This window comes from Chrysochloris asiatica, unplaced genomic scaffold (assembly GCF_000296735.1).
Source record: "Chrysochloris asiatica unplaced genomic scaffold, ChrAsi1.0 scaffold00024, whole genome shotgun sequence".
In the NCBI taxonomy this organism is placed as follows: domain Eukaryota; kingdom Metazoa; phylum Chordata; class Mammalia; order Afrosoricida; family Chrysochloridae; genus Chrysochloris; species Chrysochloris asiatica.
This window is the reverse complement of record NW_006408542.1, coordinates 6,883,861-6,906,679: the sequence shown is the minus strand read 5'-3', so window position 1 is coordinate 6,906,679 and position 22,819 is coordinate 6,883,861. Positions and strand designations below refer to the sequence as shown.

Genomic DNA, 22,819 nt, shown 5'->3' with positions numbered 1-22,819 from the left:
CTTGGCAGAGATGAGTGAGTGCCTCCTGTGCCACCTCACTTTCTTGAAAGATTTCAATTTTTATTCCATCAATTCCTGGTGCCTTGTTCTTTGCCATTTCCTTCAGTGTACTTTGGACTTCCTCCCTGAGTGTCATTGGCTCTTGATCATATGGTACCTCTTGAAATGGTTGAACATTAACCATTTTCTTTTGGTACAATGACTGTGTATTCCTTCCATCTTTTCTTGATGCATTTTGCATCATTCAGTAATTTGCTCAGAGAATCTTTCAATAATGAAAGTCTGAGTTTTGAATTTTTTCTTCAGTTCCCCCAGCTTGAGAAATGTTGAGCGTGTTCTTCCTTTTCGGTTTTCTAATTCCAAATCTTTGCATATTTTATTATAATATTTGACTTTATCTTCTTGAGCTGATCTTTAAAATTTTCTGCTCAGTTCTTGTACCTCCTCATTTCTTCCATTTGCTTTAGTAAGATCTCTACACTGGAGAGCAAGTTTCAGTGTCTCTTCTGACATCCATTTTGACCTTTACCTTCTTTCTTGTCTTTTTAATGACTTTTTGCTCTCTCCACGTATGATGTTCTTGATGTCATCCCACAACTCTTCTGGTCTTTGGTCTTCATGATTTAATGAATCAAATCTTTTCTTCAGATGATCTCTAAAATCAGGTGGGATAAATTCAAGGTCATATTTTGGTTCTTGTGGACTTCTTTTCATTTTCTTCAGTTTCAGTTTGAATTTGCATATGAGTAATTGATGGTCTGTTCCACAGTCTGCCCCTGGCCTTGTTTTCACTGATGATATGGAACTTTTCTGTCTTCCCTACTGGTTCAAAAAATCTTGATCTAAACCCATGTCTTTCCATCTCTTTCTTGATCTATGTATCCCTTTTTGTATGTTTATGGCTGTGTGCCTTCCATTTAAGTTGATTCCGAATCATAGCACCCCTGTGTAGGGTTTCTGAGGAGCAGCTGGCAGATTTGAACCACCAACCTAGCAGTTAAATAGTCCAGTGCTGTTTCTCCACCAACTCATAGCGACTCTGTTTGCTCGGAGTGTCTGATGAGTTTGAACTGCCAACCTTGCGTTCCAAACTGACCTTGTTGTCCAGCACTTACCCTGTAGTACCACACCAGTCCTTTTAATTAATGTCTTGCTTCCTTATCTGCTTATTAAACTGTTATCATCCTTTATGTCCCAGTTCAAGTTTGTCTTACTTGAAGACACCTCCCACACCTTTCCCCAGCAGAAATCACTTTCTATTTTGTCCTCATTGCACCTTAAATATAACTTCATTTTAACTTTCACTTCACAGGGTGATAATCAACTGTTTGCATGTGTAGGTCCTCTGTGAGAACAGATGCCATGTTTTCGTTCATTTTTGTATCCCCAACACATACAAGAGTTTGGGAAATTGTTACATTATGGACCTAAAGGCTAATAAACAGGCATCAAAGTATGAGAAAAGATTTTTAGGTAGTTTTATTTATGGGGAAACGGAAGTTGTCTAATATACTTGATTTTTTAATCTTTTTTAAATTTAAATTTTTACAGAGAATTTTGTCTTGATTTTTAAATAAACCTATCAAAGAATAAACACCTAAAACATCAAATATTGACTAAGCAATCACAGAGAAAGAGATTTGAGAATTCAAATCTTTATTACTTAAATGGCAAAGCTCTTAATGCAGTTTTACATTAAATCTTCCTGCTATTTTTATAAATAAAAGTAGCACATTTGAACTGAAGACACCATAGAATTCAGTATTGTAGTCTTTCCAATTCTTCAGAGAGCCATCAGCTAGAGAAGGCTATTAAAGATTCATCAGAATTCAACATAGTGTTTTTCACAGCTTACCCAGGAGATTCCTGGTAAGTTTAGAAGATTGATGTGTCAGTTCAGCTAGGAACTGACTTAGATGTAATCCTTTTACTTTTGAGATTCTACAAAATCTGGCAGTAGTACCACCAAAGCTGCATTAGAATCTATTAAAAATTACTAGAGACAAAACAAACTATCAGGGTAAAAATGGATAGACCTTAAAGAAGGTTTACAATTCAGTGGGTGCCATCTTTAATTGAGTAGGGCGATTGATTATACCATGAAAGAAGAAGTACTGTCGTGGTAGCATTCTTATTAGAAGATACCATTAATTCTTTAGTGAAATATTTGCATTTATTCAAGTTTCTTAAAGAAATATGTGATAGTTAATATACATAAAATACATGATTTTTGAAATCTGTGTATAAGGGAGAAAACCCACACAAAGTTTGCACTCAATTCAAGTACTTACTGTTTATAAGCACACACACACACAGACACCTTGACCTCAGTAAATTTCAGCTATGAATGGTTTCTGAAGGCTGACATAAGATTTGAGTATATAACCTACTCTGTTTAGCCTTGAACACTTTGGATCATTGAAACTATTAAATGCCTTTGAGTACCATTTATAATGCAATGAAACACTTTAGCTGTAACACTATCCCATGGAAAAGAAGTCCTTTTTATTTTATCTGTATATGAAATATAATACTATTTCTGTCTGCTTCTTAAAGAAATCTCTTAACAGCATCTTCCTTGAAAGAATAAAGAGCAAAGTCTGTGTATTTTTAGGAAATGGTATTCTACTTGCCTTTTAAACATGGACCATTGCCCATTTTTTTAGTCTGTTTTGAAGTACTGTTTTTGCATCTGTTTTGAAGGAAGTAAAACAATTAGACTCTTGTTTGACTGAACCTTGTGATCCTAATTTGACAGGTTTAAGATGTGATAAAAGTTAATGTCCAGAAGTTTAGCAGAAACCATTATAAATAAATCAAATTGAATTTGAATTTCTGGAAAGTTACACATTTTGCCAGATACTGAATGTAATAAACATTTTAAATATATGTGCCTGAATTAGAATTAGTATCTAGTTGGATGGCTTTGTTTGATTTTGTCCACAGCATTTCACTGAAGCAGTTATATACTACAACAACAAAGTAAAGAGCGAAATCCTGGTGTGGCACTGTGAGTTAATGTGCTGGACTGCAAAGTCAGTTTGAACTGCAAGGTCAGTGGTTCATGCTCACTGGCCACTCCTTTGAATCCCTATGAGTCAGAACCCACTCAACAGCACTTAACAAAAATGACAGTCACCTTTTTTACTTCTAGCTGTGTTGAGTGGCTTGTACATCCAGGGTTGTTGTTGTTAAGTGCTGTCGAGTTGGTTCTGGCCCATAGTGACGCTGTATAGGGTTTTCAAAGAGCGGCTGGTGAGTTTGAACCGCTGACCTTGTAGTGCAGGCCAGCCTTGCAGTCTAGTGCATTGACCCACAGTGCCATACCAGGAGTCCAGAAATCAAACAAACAGACTCTCTAGACTTAACCATCACTCCTTTTTTATCTTAATTAAGTGAAAATATTTTGTCCCTTCTCTGTATCTTTACAACACAGAGACGTATTTCTTTCTTTTTTAAATGTTTTATTGTGAATAGTATGATAGTTTACATGGGGGAACAGTAGTTTTACATTCATCCTATCATATATTGTTTCATTGCCATGGTTACAATCACCTCCATGAATCATCAGCCAACCAAAGGGTACATCCTACAAGTCCTACCCCCCCGGTTATCAGCCAGAGACGTATTTCTTAAATGTTAGGAGTTTGGTATTAAAACAAAGAGAAAATAATTAGCATCACTGTCTAATAGAGGAAATAGACTTGGGAACAAATAATTGTGATTCTGTGTGACAAACCTGCAAATAAGTGTGGTATCTAGTACAGGGATTAGCACAGAACAAAATATAGGGGCTACATTTTATTCATCTCTGGGTGTCCAGTAGTTTATATGTTGGGCTGCTAATTGCAAGGTCAGCAGTTCAAATCTACCAAATGCTCCGCAGGAGAAAGATGATGTTTTCTACTCCTGTAAAGATTTACACCCTTGGAAATCCTATTTGGGGTCAGAAGTGACCCTATAGTACACAACCACCACCATCTAGTAAAGGATCCCTGGTGACTCTATAGGGTAAGCACTGGATGGCTAACCAGAAGATCAGCAGGTCAAGCCCACCAGCCATTCCACAGAATGATGACAATTGCTCCTGTAAAGACCTAAAAGAAGGACTGATATTTAATAGATTCAACAAATGAGTTAAATGAGTGATATTAATTCTGGAAACATGGTTTTACAAAAGACAGGAGATTTGGGTTTGAAAGTGGAATAAGTGGAAGAAAGGGTAAGGAAATGAATATCAAACTTGGAGAACAGAGTGAGGGAGATTACATGCCAGGTTTCAGCAAACTGCAAACGATTCGGGATTGCTTCAGGATACAATGTAAATGGAAGAGACGCTAGAGGTGGGATTATATTAGTGAAGAATTATGTTGTTGCTTTAGGCTTCTTGGAAAAGCAGTGAACATTATTTATAAACAAACAAAAAACTTGAGAGGCATCAGTTTACATTTTTTCTGACTGGTTCCTAAAAACATGTTTGTTGTTGTTAGGTGCTGTTGAGTCAGTGTTAACTCATAGTGACTTTATGCACAACAGAATGAAACACTGCCCAGTCTTACACCAACTACAAAATCCTTGAGCTCATTGCTGGGGCTACTGTGCCAGTCCATCTCATTGGTGGTATTCCTCTTTTTCTCTGTCCCTTGACCTTACCAAGCATGATGTCCTCCAGGGACTGCTCCCTTCTGATGGTATGTCCAAAATTGAGAGATGGTCTGGTCACCCTGGCTTCTAAGGAGCATTCTGGCTGTACTTTTCTAACACAGATTTGTTTGTTCTCTTGGCAGCCCATGGTACTTTTTTTTTTTTAATTTAAGGTTTTGATTGTGGATTGAGTAAAAGTTTACAGGACAAATCATCAGTTTTACATTTAACAAATCATACATCTTGTTTGATTACAGTGATTATACCCTTCATGTACCATGAGTTAACAGTATTTCTATTCACTTTAGCTTTTTTTTTTTTAACGCTCAGGCATATATAATAATTTACACCACCAAAGTGGGCACATTCTGCAAGTCTGCCTCCTGGCCACCAGCTCTTAGTTCCTGTATTGCCATTAATCCGGTCCTCATCTCTGCCTCTGTCTCTAATGTTGCTGTGTCTCTGGAAAAGGTCTCACATTCATTCACTTGTGCTCTTCTCTTTTGATGATCCTAGAGTGCTTTGTTTCTGGACTATTTAAGCTTAACCACACCCCTGTTTTTGTTACAAATTCTGCTTTTTCAATTGTGACAGTTGCAATTAGTCTTGATAACAATTATATACTATTGAGTCATAAGAATCTTATTTATCCCCATCTCTTTTCACCAGACCCATCTAGACAAGATGAAGACTATTCAGCGAGGACTGTTTCTTTCCCAAAACCCTATTAACTAAGCTCCCCCTTGAAACCTTGTAAACTAGTCACTTCGTGCCTTTATTGCCCCCTCATTTTTGGTAGCTAATGTCTAAGTTGCCCATCCCTATCTACCCTGTGTACAGATGGGATAGCATTGATAATTGGTGTGAAGACTCCTTCCCTCTGTTGATATTTAGAGTTACCACCTCCATGAGTATAGTCAGGTTCATCAAATTGCCACAATATACCCTTGCTTCCTTTAGCAAAACAAAAACAAAAAAAACTCCTCTGGTCGAGTTCTGATTATCAAGCCCTCAAGGTCAGGTCAAATGGGTACTATCTGCAAGTTTGGGTGTTCTTGTGCATCTCCCCTGACTTCATATCAGCTGGATGCTTCACTCTCAGCGCTAGTCCTCTGTGACTGTGTCCTTGTCTGTGGGCTCAAGTGTCCCTAGGTCTCACCACACTTTGGACCAACCAGCCCTTCCTCTTCTATCGCTCATCTCCAGGTCAATGGGAGTCAATGGACTGTGGTTGAACTCAGCCCATTTCTTCATTGCTGCCTTTCCCTTTTGCCCACTCACTAGTAGACCAACATGGTAGCCAGCAAGCTTACATGCCTGCTCTCATGTGTTCCCTTTGAATTTCAGTCTTAGAGAGGAGTTTGTCCTGAAGGAACTTGATTGCTTGCCTCGATGGCTTCCTGATGACCAGCTTGCTTATTCTTGTAGTAGCCAGTGATACTGACATTTTTGTTTTGTTTTTTTCTGATGGTCTTACTTTGAAAATGTATCTTCTGTTGCTCTAGCTGTTTCAGGCTAGTCTGTTGTCCTACCTCAGAAGGTTCTGGATGGGACTCAGGATTCCACCTAAGGTCCTACCTATACTCTGCAAAGGCTGTGCAAGAGTTCTATTTCACTGGGCAAGTTCTGGAACCCCTTTGAGGTATTCCAATCAGTTATAGGTTGAAGATGGGCTTACAAGTTTTCTGTAATCATGTTTCCCAACATTCCTTTCTGTCTCACTCAGGTATCTATTTTACAATAGTAGGCAAGGGAAACCAATATTCATAAGACAGTCAAGCATCTTAGTATTATTTCCTGTCTTCAAACTATGCCTAGGTCCCTGTATCACAGAGCCCTGTTATTCCAAGGTTGAGCGTGCATCACTGTTTACCTCTGTCCCACTTAGCCATGCAAACCTGGCTCCGTGTTCCCCTATCTACCTTGTTCTTCCATGTCCTTCCCCAAAGGATTGGCTTTGGCTAAATCACTTAGCTTCTGTTTATCTTGGAATGTTTTGATTACACCATCATATTTGATTGACAGCTTAATAATGTTAAGCATCTTAACATTATTCCCCCCTTTTCCTTGTTCCAACCATGTTTCAATCTCTGTATCCCAGAGCCCTGTTGTTCCAAGGTTGTGCATACATCGTTATTTACCTCTGTCCCACTCAGCCCATTCAAACATGCCTAATTGTTCTCGCATCTGTTTTGTTCTTCCACTCCCCTCTCCCTTCTTGTATATTGCTCCTCTCCCCAGAACTCAAACTATCCTGTGTCTAATCCCAGCCCTGTGCTCCACCTTCCCTTCCCTCCCCTCACCCACCCCCAATATCCCAGCATTCAACAAAGAATCCCCCCACCCTTCTTTAGTATGGGTTCTTTTTCTTAGTCTTTTACAGTAGTGGTCCTATGCAGTGTTTCTCTTTTTGTGACTGACTAATTTCACTCAACATAATGCCCTCAAGGTTCATCCATGTTAACTGGTGGTTTGCAGCTTCCGTGTTATTCTTCAAGGTATCTGCTTGCCTTTTTATGTTAATACTTCTCTTTTTCCTAGCTGCTTTCAGGATTCTGTCCTTATCTTTGATTTTGGAGAGCTTGATTGGTGATTTTCTTTTAGAGTCTATCCTTCCTAGGGTTCGTTGAGCTTCTTGTATGCTAATCTTTTCACTTTTTAGGATGTTAGGAAATTTTCTTCCAGCAGCTCTTCGACTGTCTCCTCTGTGGACTTCTGTGATTTTTTTCTGTTCCGGAATGCTGATAATTCTTAAGTTATTCCTCTTCATGTTGTCCAACATGAATCTTAGATTTTCTTCAGATTTTTTTTATCCTTTCATCTGCTTGTTATTCTATCTTAGTAGTATTGAGACATTTATCTTCCAGTTTACTAGTTCCTGGCTTCCATCTCTTCAATTGTATTCCTTTGCCTTTTCAGCATATTGTCCATTTCTGATATTCTGTTATTAATCGTTTGGACCTCTTTCTGTAGGTTTTGATTTGTTTTCAGTGCTGTAGTATCTGTCTTACTTGATTGTTCCTGTAGCACTTTCCTGAATTCTTCCTTATTTTTCTCAACTGCATTGTATACTGTTTTGATACATTTTATAATCATTTTTCTGAATTCCTTCTCAGGCATTTCCAAGGCCTGCCCTCCTTCCAGTATGGAGTGTAGGTCTACCTCCAGCTCATTTGTGGCAGTCACTTCATCTTGTTTCTGGACATGTGCTGATATGGTCATCTGTTTATGTTTTTTGGGCATATTCATTGGTTATCTGTGGCCTTAATACTTAGATGGATGTGTATTTTGGTATTTTTTATGTTTTCTGATTGCCTCCAGATAAATGTGATAAGGAGATGGGCTTTCCTTTTCACTCTTCTTCCTGAAAAATTTCAAGATGCCAATGTTGGTCATTATGACATAACTCAGGATTTAATTTTCAGCCTGTTTCCTTTTTAGTCTGCCTGTCCCTCCTCACAACCCCCGTTCAGGCCTTTTTCCTAATGATAAATGGTTCAGAGCCGTTTTGCACTGCTGTTTGGTATTAAGTGGAAACTGTCCCTTTAAATTTTGAGGAGATCTGTGTGCATGTGTAGTAGAATCCTCCATGGGTGGGGGTGAGGTGTCCACTTGCTCAGGTACCTCCTCTAGTCACCAGAATGGAGGTGTGCAGACAGGAAGACCAATGAACAGATACAAAAACAAAACAAAAAAAACATCCACACCTTTATCTCCGTGGTTCTGTCAGGCATCGGTGGCTGCTGCTCTGATCCTTTCCCTGCTCTGTCTCACCCAAGATGGCCGCTCAGGGAGCAGCTGAGTCCCTTGGATTAGATAGCATTGGATTTCTTGCTTCTGCTGCCAATTCCACTGGCTGTAGGCCTCCCAACTTTCTAAATATTCCTTTATAATATGTGGCTCAGAGTTCTGGCACCATCCCCTGAGCCTGCTTGGTCTGGTATTTTGTGTTTTTTCTGAGAGAGCTCCTCACTGCATTTCTGCCCTATCTGCCATCTTGTTTGCCCCTCCCCCCATGATACTTTTAATATTCTCCTCCAACACCGTAACTCAAATACATCAGTTCTTCTGTGGTGTTACTTATTCACTGTCCAACTTCTATATGCATATGAGGCTACTGAAAATACCATGGTTTGGTTGAAGCACACTTAAATCCTCAAAGTGATGTCTTTGTTCTTGAACATTTGAAAGAGGTCTTGTGCAGCAGATTTGCCTAATGCATTGAACGTGTCATTTGATTTCTTGACTGCTGGCTTCCATGAGTGTTGGTGGTTGATGTGAACAAAATGAAGTCTTTGACAACTTCCGTCTTTTCTCCATTGATATGGATGTTGTTTATTGGGCCAGTGCTGAGGATTTTTGTTTTATTTACATTGAGGTACGAAATATACTGAAAGCTGTGGTCTTTGATTTTCATTAGTATTTTAAGCCCCTCTCCACTTTCAGCAAACAAGATTATATCATCTGTATATGGCAGCTAGTTAATGAGTTTACATCAGTGATGTTATGTTCTTCTCAAATTACTTGCTCAGCATACAGATTGAATGAGTATGGTAAAAGAACACAACTCTGGCACACACCTTTTCCTAATTTTAAAGTATTTACTGTGCTTGTTTTGTTCAAAGATTGTCTCTTTGTTTCTGTCCAGGTTCCTTATGAACACAGTTAATTAAGTGTTCTGGAATACTCATTCTCTGCAATGTTGTCCATAGTTTGTCATGTTCCACACAGTTAAAAGCCTTTGTGTAGTCAATAAAGCACAGAAAAACATTTTTCTGGTATTCTCTGCTTTCAGCCAAGATCATCTGACATCAGCAATGATAGCCCTTGTTCCATGTCCTCATCTGAATCCGGCTTGAATCTCTGGTAACTTCCTGTCAAGGTACTGCTGTAGCTGTATTTGAATTATCTTCAGCAAAGTTTTACTTGCATGTGATAGTAGTGATACTGTCAGATGATTTCTGCAATCCATTTGGTCACCTCTCTTTGGAATGGGCAGAAATACAGATCACTTCCAATCAGTTGGCCAGGTAGCTCTCTTCGAAAATTCTTGACATAGATGAGTTAGTCCCTCCAGTGCTGCCTCAATTTGTTGAAAGATTTCAATTTGTGTTTCATCAATTCCCACAGCCTTGTTCTTTTCCAACCCTTCACTGTACCTTGATTTCTTTTTTCAGTATCATTGCCTTTTGATCATATGCCTCCTCTTGAAATGGTTGAACATTGACCTTGTCTTTCTGATACAGTGACTCTGTGTTTTCTTTTTATCTTCTTTTGTTGTTTCTGCATCATTCAATAATTTTCCCATCGAATCCTTCAATATTTCAAGTCAGGGCTGCATTTTTTCTTCAGTTCTTTCAGCTTGAGAAATGCTCAGCATGTTCTTCTCTTTTAGTTTTCTAACTACAGGTTCTTGCACATTTCATTATAATTTGTCTTCTCAAGCTGCCCACTGAAAATTTCTTTTCAGCTCTTTTACGTAAACCACCTCCTCAGAGCACTTTGATATTTTAAAAAAGTGATGAAAATTGTTATTGTTTAAAATGTTTTTAAAATACTCTCGCATTTTTGTTTTATGTCAGGTTTTTAGTATTTTAATTATATTTTTATGTAATTTGTAATGCTAATTTGGATCATTAACGTAGTCAAAAATTATTTTACCTATTTGGAATGTGTCAGTGGTTTAATTTTCCCAAAATTTTATAATTTATAGTGTAAGTGCTGTGCTTGTATTTAGACAGGCTAAATTTCATACAGAAGTATGAAAATATAACTTCAGACCAGGCTTTCCTATGGGCACCCGCCTAGTTATAGCTACTGTTCTCAAGATTACAGCTTAGTGAAACTAAAGATTGTTTATACTGTGGTTTTCTAAAATATATTGTATATTCATTAAAAAAATATTAAGTACCTCCTGGCGTGGTGCTGGAGGATAATGTACTGAATTGTAAGGTCGGTTTGAACTGAAAGGTCTGCGATTCAAATTCACCATTTGTTCCTTAGAAACTGTATACTGGGTTGCTATGAGTTGGAACCAACTTGACAGCATTCAACAACAACAGTAACAGCAACAATGTATGAAATAGGACTGGTGTGGCGTTAGAGTATAAGCACTGGACTGCAATGTCTGTTTGAATCACAAGGTTGGTGGTTCAAATTCAGCAACTGGTCCTTGGAAACCCTAAACAGGGTCACTGTGAGTCAGAATCTAATCGACAGCACTTAACAGCAACACGTATAAAATAAAGGGAGCGCTCAGGCTCTGTAGGATAAGCACTGGACTGCAAACCACAAGGTTGGTGGTTCGAGTCTACCAGTCACTCTGCTGGAGAAAGATGAGACTTTCTGCTGCAGTAAAGATTTACAGCTTCAGAAACCCTATACAGGGCCGTTACGAGTTGGAACCAGCTCCACTGTAACAAGTACGAGATAAGGTTTTTTCTTATTCAGTTTTAACAGTAAGCCCTGATTTGTTTGTGTTAAACTTGAGATGCTGGTAGACTAATCAGGTAGAGGTATGTAGCAGCTTCTTTGAAGTATTGGTCTAAAGCTCAGAAGAGAAACCCAAACTGAAGATAGATGTGGAGTCCTGTGCACAGATCATAGTTCACTATGTGGGAGTAAACGTGATTACGTGGTTGGATGCAGAAGGAACCGATTGTCCAGGGTAGGATCCAAATTTGAGAGGTGGGAGGAGGGTATGGAGCTCTAAAAGGAAATGGACAAAAGTAAGAGAAGGCGAATAGATGAGAACCATTGGAGGCATACAAGAATGTAAATTTTTTTAAGTTTCAGTAATTGAGTTTGCTGAATTTGGAATCACAACTTAGGGGTTCTAGTGTGGCGCTGTGGGCTAATGTGCTGGACTGCAAAGTTGCCTTGAAGTTCAAGCTCACCAACTGCTCTTTGGAAACCCTATACAGGGTTGCTATGGGTTGGAACCAACCTGATGGCACTTATCAACGATTATGGGTTCTAGTGCAAAGGTAATCCATATTTTAACAGAACAACCATTTAGCTATCTAATCTGATGAAGAAATTTGTAGACCGATACATTACAATCAGGTTGATAATTGCTGCACCAAATAGTATCAATAGTTCATGGAAAATGATTCAAGCCTTTGAGGGTGTGCAGCTCAGTTTTTCATCAGTAAAGCTGTAAATTGTTTAATTACCCATAGTTGATGTAGTACATAGTACCTCCTCACACAGTTCTGGATTTTATTTTGCTATTTACCTCTTAAAATGGTGTCCTTTAAAAAGTATCTACTTAAAAAAAAAAATTCATTATATGACACATTCATTATAAAAAAATTCCCCACAAACTGAGGTATTTAGGCCCTCTCTCTTAGTTGAAAGTTCGTGACCAGTGAGCATCATGCCCTGCCATTCAATGAGTGCTTTACCACCCTGCCTGGAGTTGAGCATGTTCTGAAATAACACTGTTTATCACCTGGAGCTGCTCTTCTGTCATTCATTTAATGATGAACAGTTGTTACCTGTAAGTGACAAAGGCATGCAAGTACAGACTATTGTGCTGTGTTGTTAAGATGCAAGTTTTACAAAGGCCAGTGGACTGAAGTGCTTTCTTAAAAATGGTTGAAAGGAAGAAAAGTTAAGATTAGTACCAGTTGCCATTAAGTGACCACAAAGTTATCTTCCTAATGTGTAGATACAAAATTATGATCTGTCAAAATGCCCATTTTATGTCCTTTGATTTAGGATGACTTTGTATTCAACAAGTATTTATCATGCCTGTACTCTATGCTTTGCACTGTGCTAGGTGAACATGATGAGACATACCTTTCTTGGATTTTTATCATTTAGTAGGAAATAAAGAGTTGAGCAAGGAATTGTTGTTAAGTGCAGTCGAGTTAGTTCCGACTCATATTGACCCTGTGTTGGTTTTCTGAGGAGCAGCTAGTGAGTTTGAACCACTGACCTTGAGGTTCAAACTGACCTTTTGCCACAGTGCTTATCCTACAGTGCCACCCCAGGACTCCAAGCAAGGGGTGGTGGTGGTGGTAGTGGTAGTGGTAGTGGTAGTGGTATGCTGTGGAGTTGGTTCCAACTCATTGCGACCCTGTATAGGGTTTCTAAGGTTGTAAACCTTTACGGGAACAGAAAGAGCCTCATCTTTCTCCCGCTGAACACTTGGTAGTTTCAAACTGCTGACTCTGATGTTAGCAGCCTGACTCATAAACGCTATGCTACCAGAGCTCCTTCAAGCCAAGGGATAGAGAAGGTCATTTTGCCCAAGCAATATGTAGTATTTCCTGGTGAAAACCATATAAATGGCATCTTTTATTCCCACTTCACTTCTCACTTTCTCTTCGTATTCCTCCACCTCAGGGTAACGATGATTTAAGAAAATAAAGAAAAGAAAAGTGAAATTATGCATTCAGGTATTTGCATCTCTAGGAACATGTTATAAACATGTCTGGTTTATGTGATGGGGAAAAAAGGTTGAGAATTTCTGACTTCTGGTTTAGTACTTGTAAATCTGTATTTGCGGACCACACCATGTTCTTGAGTACAAACCCACATTAAATTTTTTTTGTTTATGTAGGTTAAATTTGAGGTAAAATAAACTTCATGTTATAATTATTTTGTTTTGTTTTTTTTGTTCACAGGTTCAGGGTCAAGTTCATCCTACACTTGAATCTAATGATGATGCTCTTCAATATGTTGAAGAATTGATTTTGCAATTATTGAATATGCTATGCCAAGCTCAGCCCCGGAGTGTTTTAGATGTAGAGGTATGATAAATTTCACCTTATAATCACTTTATGTATATTTAACCTGTGTTAGTTGTAGTGTCTGTGAAAGAGAAAAGAATTTGCTTTTCAATTCTACAAAATATATAAGGTATAAAGAAAATGAAGACTGACTATATTTTAATTTTATATTGGGTATTTGATAGCTTGTATTTTGCATTTAATCTAAAATGAAGTTGAGTTGGCTTCTAAACACTACTATTGGATGCTAGAATAATGTACTCATATCTTTAAGAGAGAAATATATCCAGATATTTCTTTTGTATTTTAAAGCCAGTTTTATTGTTGTTAAGTGCTGTCGAGTTGGTTCCAACTCAGTCACCCTATATAGGGTTTCCAAGGAGCAGCTGGTGAGTTTGCACCACTGACCTTGTGGTTCAAACCAACCTTGTAGTCCACTGCTTTATCCTACAATCCCAAGTACATTTCAGCTGTTACTTTAGTCTTACGTATATTGTAGGTGATATTTCTGTTGAAAGGGATGGAAAAATCTAGAAATGAGGTTCTGAAATCTCTTACAGATGGTTATGGCCACTGCCACTTTATGACTTGCTGTTCAATGGAAGTGCAGACAGTTATATAAGAAGTAGCATAATGTGATTGACTCTAAGTACAGAGTATGTGGTAACCATGAAAGGGACAAATAACTTATGCATTGGGATTTAGGTTTAACTTCTCAAAAGAAGAAATGTCTAAGCTGAGATCTAAAGGGGTCAAAAATTTAAGAAGAGTAGGAGGAAAGTTTAAAGGAGCTCTGGTAGCGTGTAGTGGTTACGAATTGGGCTGCTAACGTCAGGGTCAGCAGTTTGAAACTACCAGCTGTTCCTCAGGAGGAAGTTGAGGCTTTCTGCTACCTCAAAGATTTATAGCCTCGGAAACCCTATGTCGGGTCGCTGTGAGTAGGAACCGACTCCATGGCACACCACCACCACCACCACGAGGAAAGTTTAAAGTCATAATTGTAGAAAATGAGAAACAGAGCTGCAAGGAAATAAAGTTTTCTGACAGTGATGAAGGCTCATCTGACATCAGTGACCTCAAATGTATAATGGCACAAATCTTCCAGATTGCATAACTTTTTTTTTTTTTTTTTAAGCCCGCTTAGGTGTGGGCATAAAAAAGATAACTGGGATGATCCAAGAATGGTGTCCATCCTGGATGTACAATGTCAAGACAGTAGGGCAAGAAATTATGGAAATTGGTACTTCATAACCCTTTTTAGAACGCAACACATACAGAATGTAATGATGTTTTTATGGCACACAGTGGCTAGGATGGAAATATCTCAGGGCTTGCTCAGCTTATGAGGGCTATGGGATTGACATATAGGCATATCCAATGAGAAACTTGTTAATAAACAATGTCAGGAAATCTAAATTGGATAAGGAAAAAAGCGAAATGTAATATAACAGCTGATATTTGAGTACTTGCTATATTGTTATGCATTGGTGCAAACGGTTCCATGTTGTATATTTTATATAAATATTACAATATCCCATGAAGATTGTGCTGCTTTCTCCCTTACTTAGAAAGTTCTCTCTGGGGATTTTGTTTTGTTCATTGCTGAATCTCTTAACACTTAAAACAATGTCTGGCATATAGAAGTTACTTAGGAAACATGTTTTGAAAGGAAATGTGTTGAAAGAATGAATGTTGAAACTTTCTGGAAGCACAAAGAAGTTAAGTAACTTGCCCAAGATCAAGCAGCTACTATTATTAATTAGACCCAGAAACTCTAGGCTTTTGAGCTTGCCTTTCATTTAATTATCATACCAGATAAGAAAGAGGCATGTAGATTGGAAAAACATGAATGAAACAGGTATTAATGTGATTAGAAAAGTGGTTAAATTAGAATACCCAAGTAAGAAAAAAAGTGGATTGGAATCAGAGTTCTTTGAATTTAAGATTTCGTTGGTAGCATAGTTACAAAGCAGGCTGTGGCCATTTGGTAGGTAGTGTTTGGATTATAAGAGAAAGTCCTCAAAATGAGGTGTTCAGATGATTAAGGCCAGGGTACTGTTTGTGTCCATGATGTAGATAATAAAGTCACACAGGATGGTGACAGGACTTTATAAGAGAATGAAAGAGTGATATTCCAGAAACAACTTTGGGAGTGAAAAAGATGCTCAATCTATTTACATGGGCTTGGGGTAATAGAAATAGTGCCTGTTTTAGACTTTTTCAGAGAAGATCCAGATTTCATTTGAGGTACAGGAACATTGAATTACAGAGCTAGTGTGTGTAGAAAAGATTTTATGCCATGAAATGGTAATTTGATTCAATTCCTTGTGTTATTCAAAGTAGGGTCTTACATCTTACCTCATTTTTCCATTAAACTATAAAAACAACTGTCTTTCATTCCTAATTTCCTTTTTAAGTATCAATTACCATGGGCTTCTCAGAGTATATCTTGAACTGGTTGCCTGACTTTCCTTTCTATTAACAATTCCAGTTGCTTTTTTGGATCTTAGTCAGGTTTACCCAGAGTGTTTATCAAATGCAGCATACAACCTTGTATCTAATGCATTAGAATGGTGTTACATGTTTTGTGTTGCTTAACATTCTGATGTTAGTGCTTTCCAGGAATTTACTAATTTGGTCGTAGTTTAAACTCAAATTCAGCTGTTTCCAGTAGCATAGTGGTTACAAATCGGGCTGCTAACCTCAGGGGTCAGCAGTTCGAAACTACCAGCTGTTCTGCGGGAAAGACATGAGGCTTTCTGCTCCCGTAAAGATTTACAGCCTTGGAAACCCTGTAAAGGGTTGCTATGAGTTGGAACCGACTCCACGGCACATAACAACAACAACAATGCTAATCTGATTTCCTCTTCTTAATATAGAAGCTAAATGTATCATTTTCTAGTATTGAAGGAAATCTCCTTGAATTCTCAGAAATGATTATGAATCTGTCTTGTTGTTGTATAGATTTAATCAATATATAGGTATTCAAGATCCTAAATAATAGAGCCTATTTCATAGCTTCTTAATGTTCACCCAGAAGAAAACTCTGAGAGATATAAGATATTTGCCTTGTCTTGTTATTTTTAAGTAGTTAATTTGGACTCTTAAAAGAACATGTAGGACTTGTGGGGCAAGATGACAGAGTAGATAGACTAGCTGAGCCGACCCTCTGCAACAAGGATATGAGGCACCAAGGGAAACGTGTGAATGGTGATCCTGGAACTCTTTGAGTTTCAGAGGATAGGATGGAGAGGACTGAGTGCTGATTGGGAGAGGAAGCTGAGCAGAACCTTCTAGAGAGGAGACAGAATGGCTTTTGCTGTGGATTGGCACAGCGACCTAGAGTAACAGTACATATTTTGCAGGTTTGCAGCTAATGGGGTGTGGTACTCCCTTTATCCTGTCCCTCTTCTAGTAGCCAGGAGCATGGCCGACCCCTGCCCTTGTCTGCCCAGAACCTAGTAGTACTTCCTCCTATGTAGCCTCTTCTCTGCTTGGGGTTAGGTGCCAGGTGTACTACCCCTGTATCTGGAGGCAAGAGAATTGCACTTCATTAGGTATTTTATTGCGGTGGTTTGTTTTTGGGAGACAGCAATTGTGTTCATATGGCCGAGCCACATCTGTGTTTCCTTCGCTATATCTGCTGGGCAAGTACCACTACTCACTTCTGTACCACCTAATCAGTGATAAAACCCATGCTGAATTACGCTATACAAACAGCAAGCAGAACTGCGTACACATTTCCAGTCTCTATCACATCTACCCGGAAACAGGTGGTGAGTGCCTGAGAACACACCAACCTGCAGTCACTTAAATATATATCCACAGTGTCTTGGAGAAAACATTTTCAGCTTATACAAAGAAACGAGAGAGTACTTCAAATAAGTGACCAAAATACAGTCAGAAAGTGTAATACCAGAAATGGTATGGAGCTACTTGGTAAGAAACTTCAAAGAATGATATTTAGGCACTTTCAGTGGATTGAGAGAATGAATGAAAAAACTGCAGATGAAATCAAGGATAAAACAGACAAAACTTTAGAAGAATTCAGGAAAACACTGCAGGAACAAACTGACAAAATAAATGAAAACTATACAAAAGCAGCAATTAGAAAGTCAGAATATTAATAATGAGACTTCAGAAATAATACATTGAAAGGGCAAAGAGAGGAATAACTTACTGTGGTTGGAACTCCCATACAGGAAGTGACCAAAAAAACCACAAGAAAGTTGTCCAAGAGTTATTGGAAGAAAACTTCCCTAATATCGTGAAAGACGAGAAGATATACATTCAAGAAACTGAACGAACTCCAAACACAATAGACCACAAAAGATAATCACTCAGACATATTATAATTAAACTTTTCCAGAGTAGGGACAAGAAAAAAAATCCATAAAACAGCTTGGAAACAAACCAAAAAGTTAACCTACAAAGAAGAACTAATAAGATTAAGCTCTGATTTCTCATGCAGAAAAGTAGACAACCAGATGACGTATGTACAACTCTGAAAGAAAACAAACTGCCAACTAAGAATCATATACCCCAAAAAAGGTTTTTCAAATATGACAAAATCAGAATATTTCTAGATAAACAAAAATTAAAAGAATTTGTAAAATCAGACCAATCTTTTAAAAAAGCTAATGAAAGTTCTTTGTAAATAGAACCAACAAAGCAAGACAAACTGAGCTTACCGTACATGACAAACTGCGCTTACCATACATGACAAACTGAGCTTACCATACATGACAAACTGCGCTTACCATACATGACAAACTGAGCTTACCATACATGACAAACTGAGCTTATCATACATGACAAACTGAGCTTACCATGCATGACAAACTGAGCTTACCATACATGACAATATCACCTAGAACTCAACTGGTGTATAAGTATTCTAAGTTAAACAAAATCTACAAGACTGAAAACGGGGAACCAAAGATACCAGTCTATAACAAAAAAAAAAGCCCCAGAGAGTAAAAAAAGGGAATAATATAGTTATAGAATTTAAAAATGAACAGTAAACAAGTAGATTTCAAGAAAACAAAACAAAACACCCTACAACCTTAACTGTAACCCTAAAATAAAAACAAGCCTTACTCTTAGTCATAGTCCAACCCCTATCCCTACCCCTAATCATGACCTTAACAGTAAATGAAGTCCTAGGCCTAGCTATAGTCCTAACCCTAACTCCTTATTCCTAACCTCCCCAAGAAAAAAAACAAATGCTTTCACCAATTGCAATGCCTCCCCAACCCCAAACATATGATATTCCTCTGATCTCACTTTGAGTTTGAGGACAGATTTTTTTGGGAAGAGACTATATAATAGTATGGAGTCCTGGTGTGGCGCTGTGGGGTTAATGTGCTAGACTGCACAGTCGGTCAGAGCCACAAGGTCTGTGGTTGAAGCTAACCAACTGCTCCTCGGAAACCCCTATAAAGGGTTGTTGTGGGTTGGAACCAACTCGATGGCACATAACAACAACATATAGTAGTATGGAAGTAGTAGAAATAGGAACCAATTGATTAAAAAAGAAAACGTATCCGTCCAGATGATTCTGACTAGTGCCCCAGTATTTTTCAGAGTAGAACTGTGTATAGGGTTTTCAATGGTTATGACCTTTAGGAAGTAGACTGCAAGGCCTTCCTTTTGAGGCACCTCTGGATGGGTTTGAACTACTGAGTAGTTTAACCGTTTTGTACTATCCCAAATGACTTTTTAATTTCAAAGTATACTGTTAATATATACTCAGTTACTCTACGGGGTAGTTAATATTCTCCTTATTTTATATTTTAGGAAAGTGACTCTCAGAGTGATAAGGTAGGTGGAAAAGAACCTAGATCTTTTCCAGTCATTAGTCAAATATCCCTTTTCCCATCCCTCTTCCTGTACCATACCTGGAGTCCTGGTGTGGCACTGTGGGTTAATGTACCAGACTGCAAAACCATTTGAACTGCAAGGTTGTCAGTTCAAACTCACCAGCTGCTCCTTGGAAATCCTATATAGGGTTGCTGTGGGTCAGAACCAACTCAGTGGCACTTAACAACAACAACAGCAACATACTATGTGTGGAAAATATTTAGATAAGCATGTGGTGGTCGTGGTGTACCCTGGAGTCGGGTTCCAACTCATAGCAACTCTGTATAGGAATTCCAAGGCTGTAAATCTTTACAGGAGCAGATAGCCTCATCTCTCTCCCATGGAACATCTGGTAGTTTCCAACTGCTGACATTGAGGTTAGCAGCCACTGTGCTACCAGAGCTCCTTAGATAAGCATGTGGAGATGTGAAAGAATTTAGATGAGTATAATGGCAGTATCTTATTAGATTGTTTTGTGAGCAAGTAATTTTCTGTTTGCTTCTTTCATTAGGATTCACTTTGTCAGGTTTTCATTATTTCCAATATTTTATTAAGATTCAGTATTACACATTTGCATAAATTTTTAAAAGGGGAGGGGCCCTGAATTGAGCCCTTCAAATAAATTTTGTGGTGAGAAAAAAATTCACCAAAATTTAATAAAAAATTTGAAGACCATATAAGAAAAGTATACTTTAAAAAAATAGGTCAATTTGAATTCACAGAATATTTGAAGTTTTAAGTCTTTCTAAAGAATGCACTTTATTTACTTTTGAATATAAACAAAATTCAAAGTAGGGTGACAGTTAGTGCTTAATGTGAGGTTCCTTGGGGATTTATTTACATGGAAAGTCAGGGCAATTTTTAGTCTTAGTTTTAGGAATATAAGTGCATCAAACAAGCTTGGAAAATAGTGGATTACTTGTATGTCTGTAAATTTTGATAACTCACAATTTTTGAATTATCATAGTCTAGATTAGTAGGATTTCATCTTATTGACATTGCCAACATTCACCAACTCATGCTACTAACACCTGGGTGTTTATTAAATGTCAGCTGCTAGCTGTAAGGTCTGCAGTTTGAATCCACCAGCCTCTCCACAGGAGGATGATGTTTGAATACAGCCTTGGAAACTATAAACATAACCAAGAAGGGATATGTTTCAAATTCACATTTTAAAAAGTAACATAGCAAAATTTCTCCAGTCTGGTTTGGTCTTCCCTGCCCTATAATAATCATTTTTCTGCATATAATCTTAAAAATAAAAATGTGTAGGAGCAAAAAAGCAATGTTACTGTCTCCATGTAGTTAATGAAGTTTCTAGTGAACTACTAATTTGCCCTTATGCTTCTGTAAATATTATATAACTCGTATTTTTTTTCTTGTGGTATTTTCCTGATAAATTATATCCTTCAGTTAACTTCTAGGTGTTGTCTTTCCCTAATTATCCTTTACTTCTATCTGAATGGTTCTTAGGACACTGATATTTTTTCCCCAGTTAAATCAGTAGGAGCTCTGGTGGCATTGTCGAATAAGCACTGGACTTCTAGCTGCGAGGCTGGCAGTTCAAACCGCTAGCCACTCCTCAGGAGAGAGACAAGACTTTTCGTTTCCATAAAGGTTCCAGCTTCAGAAACCCTCCATAGGGCCACTATGAGTCAGGATCGATTGTACAGCTGTAGGTTTGGTTCTGGTTTCTGTTAAGTCAGAGGAGCAACTAGTTTTCTTGGACTTTTAAAAAATATTCAGCCTTACTCTAAAAATTTTTTAAGTCTGCTTTCTTTTTTTATTCACAAAAAAAACAAAACCACCCCCATTTCCTTAGCATACTAGTTCCTTATGGTTTCTAATGTATATTAACAGTTAGATTTTCCAAGTAATTTCTCCACACTTTTTACCTTTATTAAAAATTTCTCCCATACTTATTGCTGCTAACAGAATTTAAAAAGTATGAATTTTTGCAACTGATTTGTGAGCATAGGAATCTCTATAGATGTCCTAGTTATCTATTCAAATAGTCTAGTATTTGAATTGATCTTCAAGATAGTGTTTGTTTTAACCTCTTTAGTGTGTGTGTAAAAGGAAAAGACAAGCTTCTAAGATGAGGCAAAGCTGAATCTCTGACGTAGCTCTGTATCTCATTTGTACCTCCTCAAAACCATATTAGTCAGGATTGAGTCTCTTTCTTGTTTGCAGTAAATGAAATTATTATTTTTGAGTGGAATTCTAATTAAAACATTTTCATTGATGGTTCCTCCTTAGGTTTCTTTAAAAGATATTAAGAATAACTATGAAAATGAATTTTATTCTGCTATCAAGTTGGACTCAGACTAATATATTGGACTCAAACGTAACAACAATTGAGGGAATGGCACAGAATTGGGCAGGATTTTGTCCTGTTATGTACAGGGTGGCTATGAGTTGGAACCGACTCCACAGCACCTAACAACAACAACATAAATTTGTAATTAAATTTACTATTACAAGAGATAAATTAATTCTTTAATTTGGCTTTTCCACATTCAAGGCATCAGTCTTTTTCCTGACATTCCAACCCTTGGTATTACCTCCTAATATATTTGAGGCCATTAACAGACTTAAGTAAATTAAAATTATGATTGTTACAATTTTTTCCTTTGGTGCCTATCCTTTGATCATTCTAGATCTTATTTCTTCTTTCCTTTCTCACAACATTGGGTAAATAAAATTGAGATGGGTATGGATTTCTGGACTCCCATGTAGCACTATAGGATAAGCACTGGACTGTGAATCACAAGGTCAGAGGTTCAAACCTAACAGGTGCTCCTCAGAAACCGTATACAGGCTTGCTGTGAGTCAGAACTGCCTCTACAGTACTCAGCAACAACAACATGGATTGCTCTTTTATCTCCCACACCCCTAATCACAACCTTGACCTATGGTTTGCCTCAGTCATTCCAACATTGCTGATTGGGTATTTTACCCCCAAAGGTATATATGCTAAATCTATTTAGAAAGATCAGATTCAGTTGTTTCTTTTGTCTGTTGTTTTTATCTCTAGTATACACCCTTGATTTTGGACTCCAACTCATGACCCTTAAGTAAGTCAAGGAGTCTATTTTGTTTTTAATGAAACAATATGAATTACCAGTGTAGTATATAAAGAGTCCTGGAGTGGCACTGTAGGATAAGTTGTTGTTGTAGTTAAGTGCCATCAAGTCGGTTCCAACCTGTAGGAACCCTGTATAGGATTTCCACGAAACAACTGGTGAGCTTGAACGACCAACCTTGTTTTGCAGTCTGACACACTAACTCACAGTGCCACTGTTAATCACAAGTATGGCGGTTCGAACCCACTAGCTGCTCCCATTTAGATTTGCAGGCTCAGAAACCCTATACTGGGTCACTTTGAATTGGAATTCACCCAGTGGCAGTGAGTTTGAGTTTGCGTGTATACAGTAAGGACAGGTTTTATTTTATGAAACTTTGTTGTAGTTTAGTGTGTCTGTGGGTGTATAAGGGTGTAATGTAAAACATACTGAAAGGGGGGAATAATAGGATGCTTGGCGGTCTTTTGAATCTTGGTTTTTCCTTGCATT

The 22,819-nt window shown here is 37.9% G+C and overlaps 1 protein-coding gene across 1 annotated transcript in view; it reads left to right on the top strand.

Moving 5' to 3' along the window:
- The window catches only part of SOS1 (son of sevenless homolog 1 (Drosophila)), a 218,970-nt gene that overhangs the window by 93,757 nt on the left and 102,394 nt on the right, over window positions 1-22,819 (top strand). Inside the window, exon 2 of the mRNA XM_006839458.1 lies at window positions 13,278-13,403. Coding sequence (XP_006839521.1) covers window positions 13,278-13,403 — 126 coding nt within the window. The remainder of the gene's footprint in view (window positions 1-13,277; window positions 13,404-22,819) is intronic.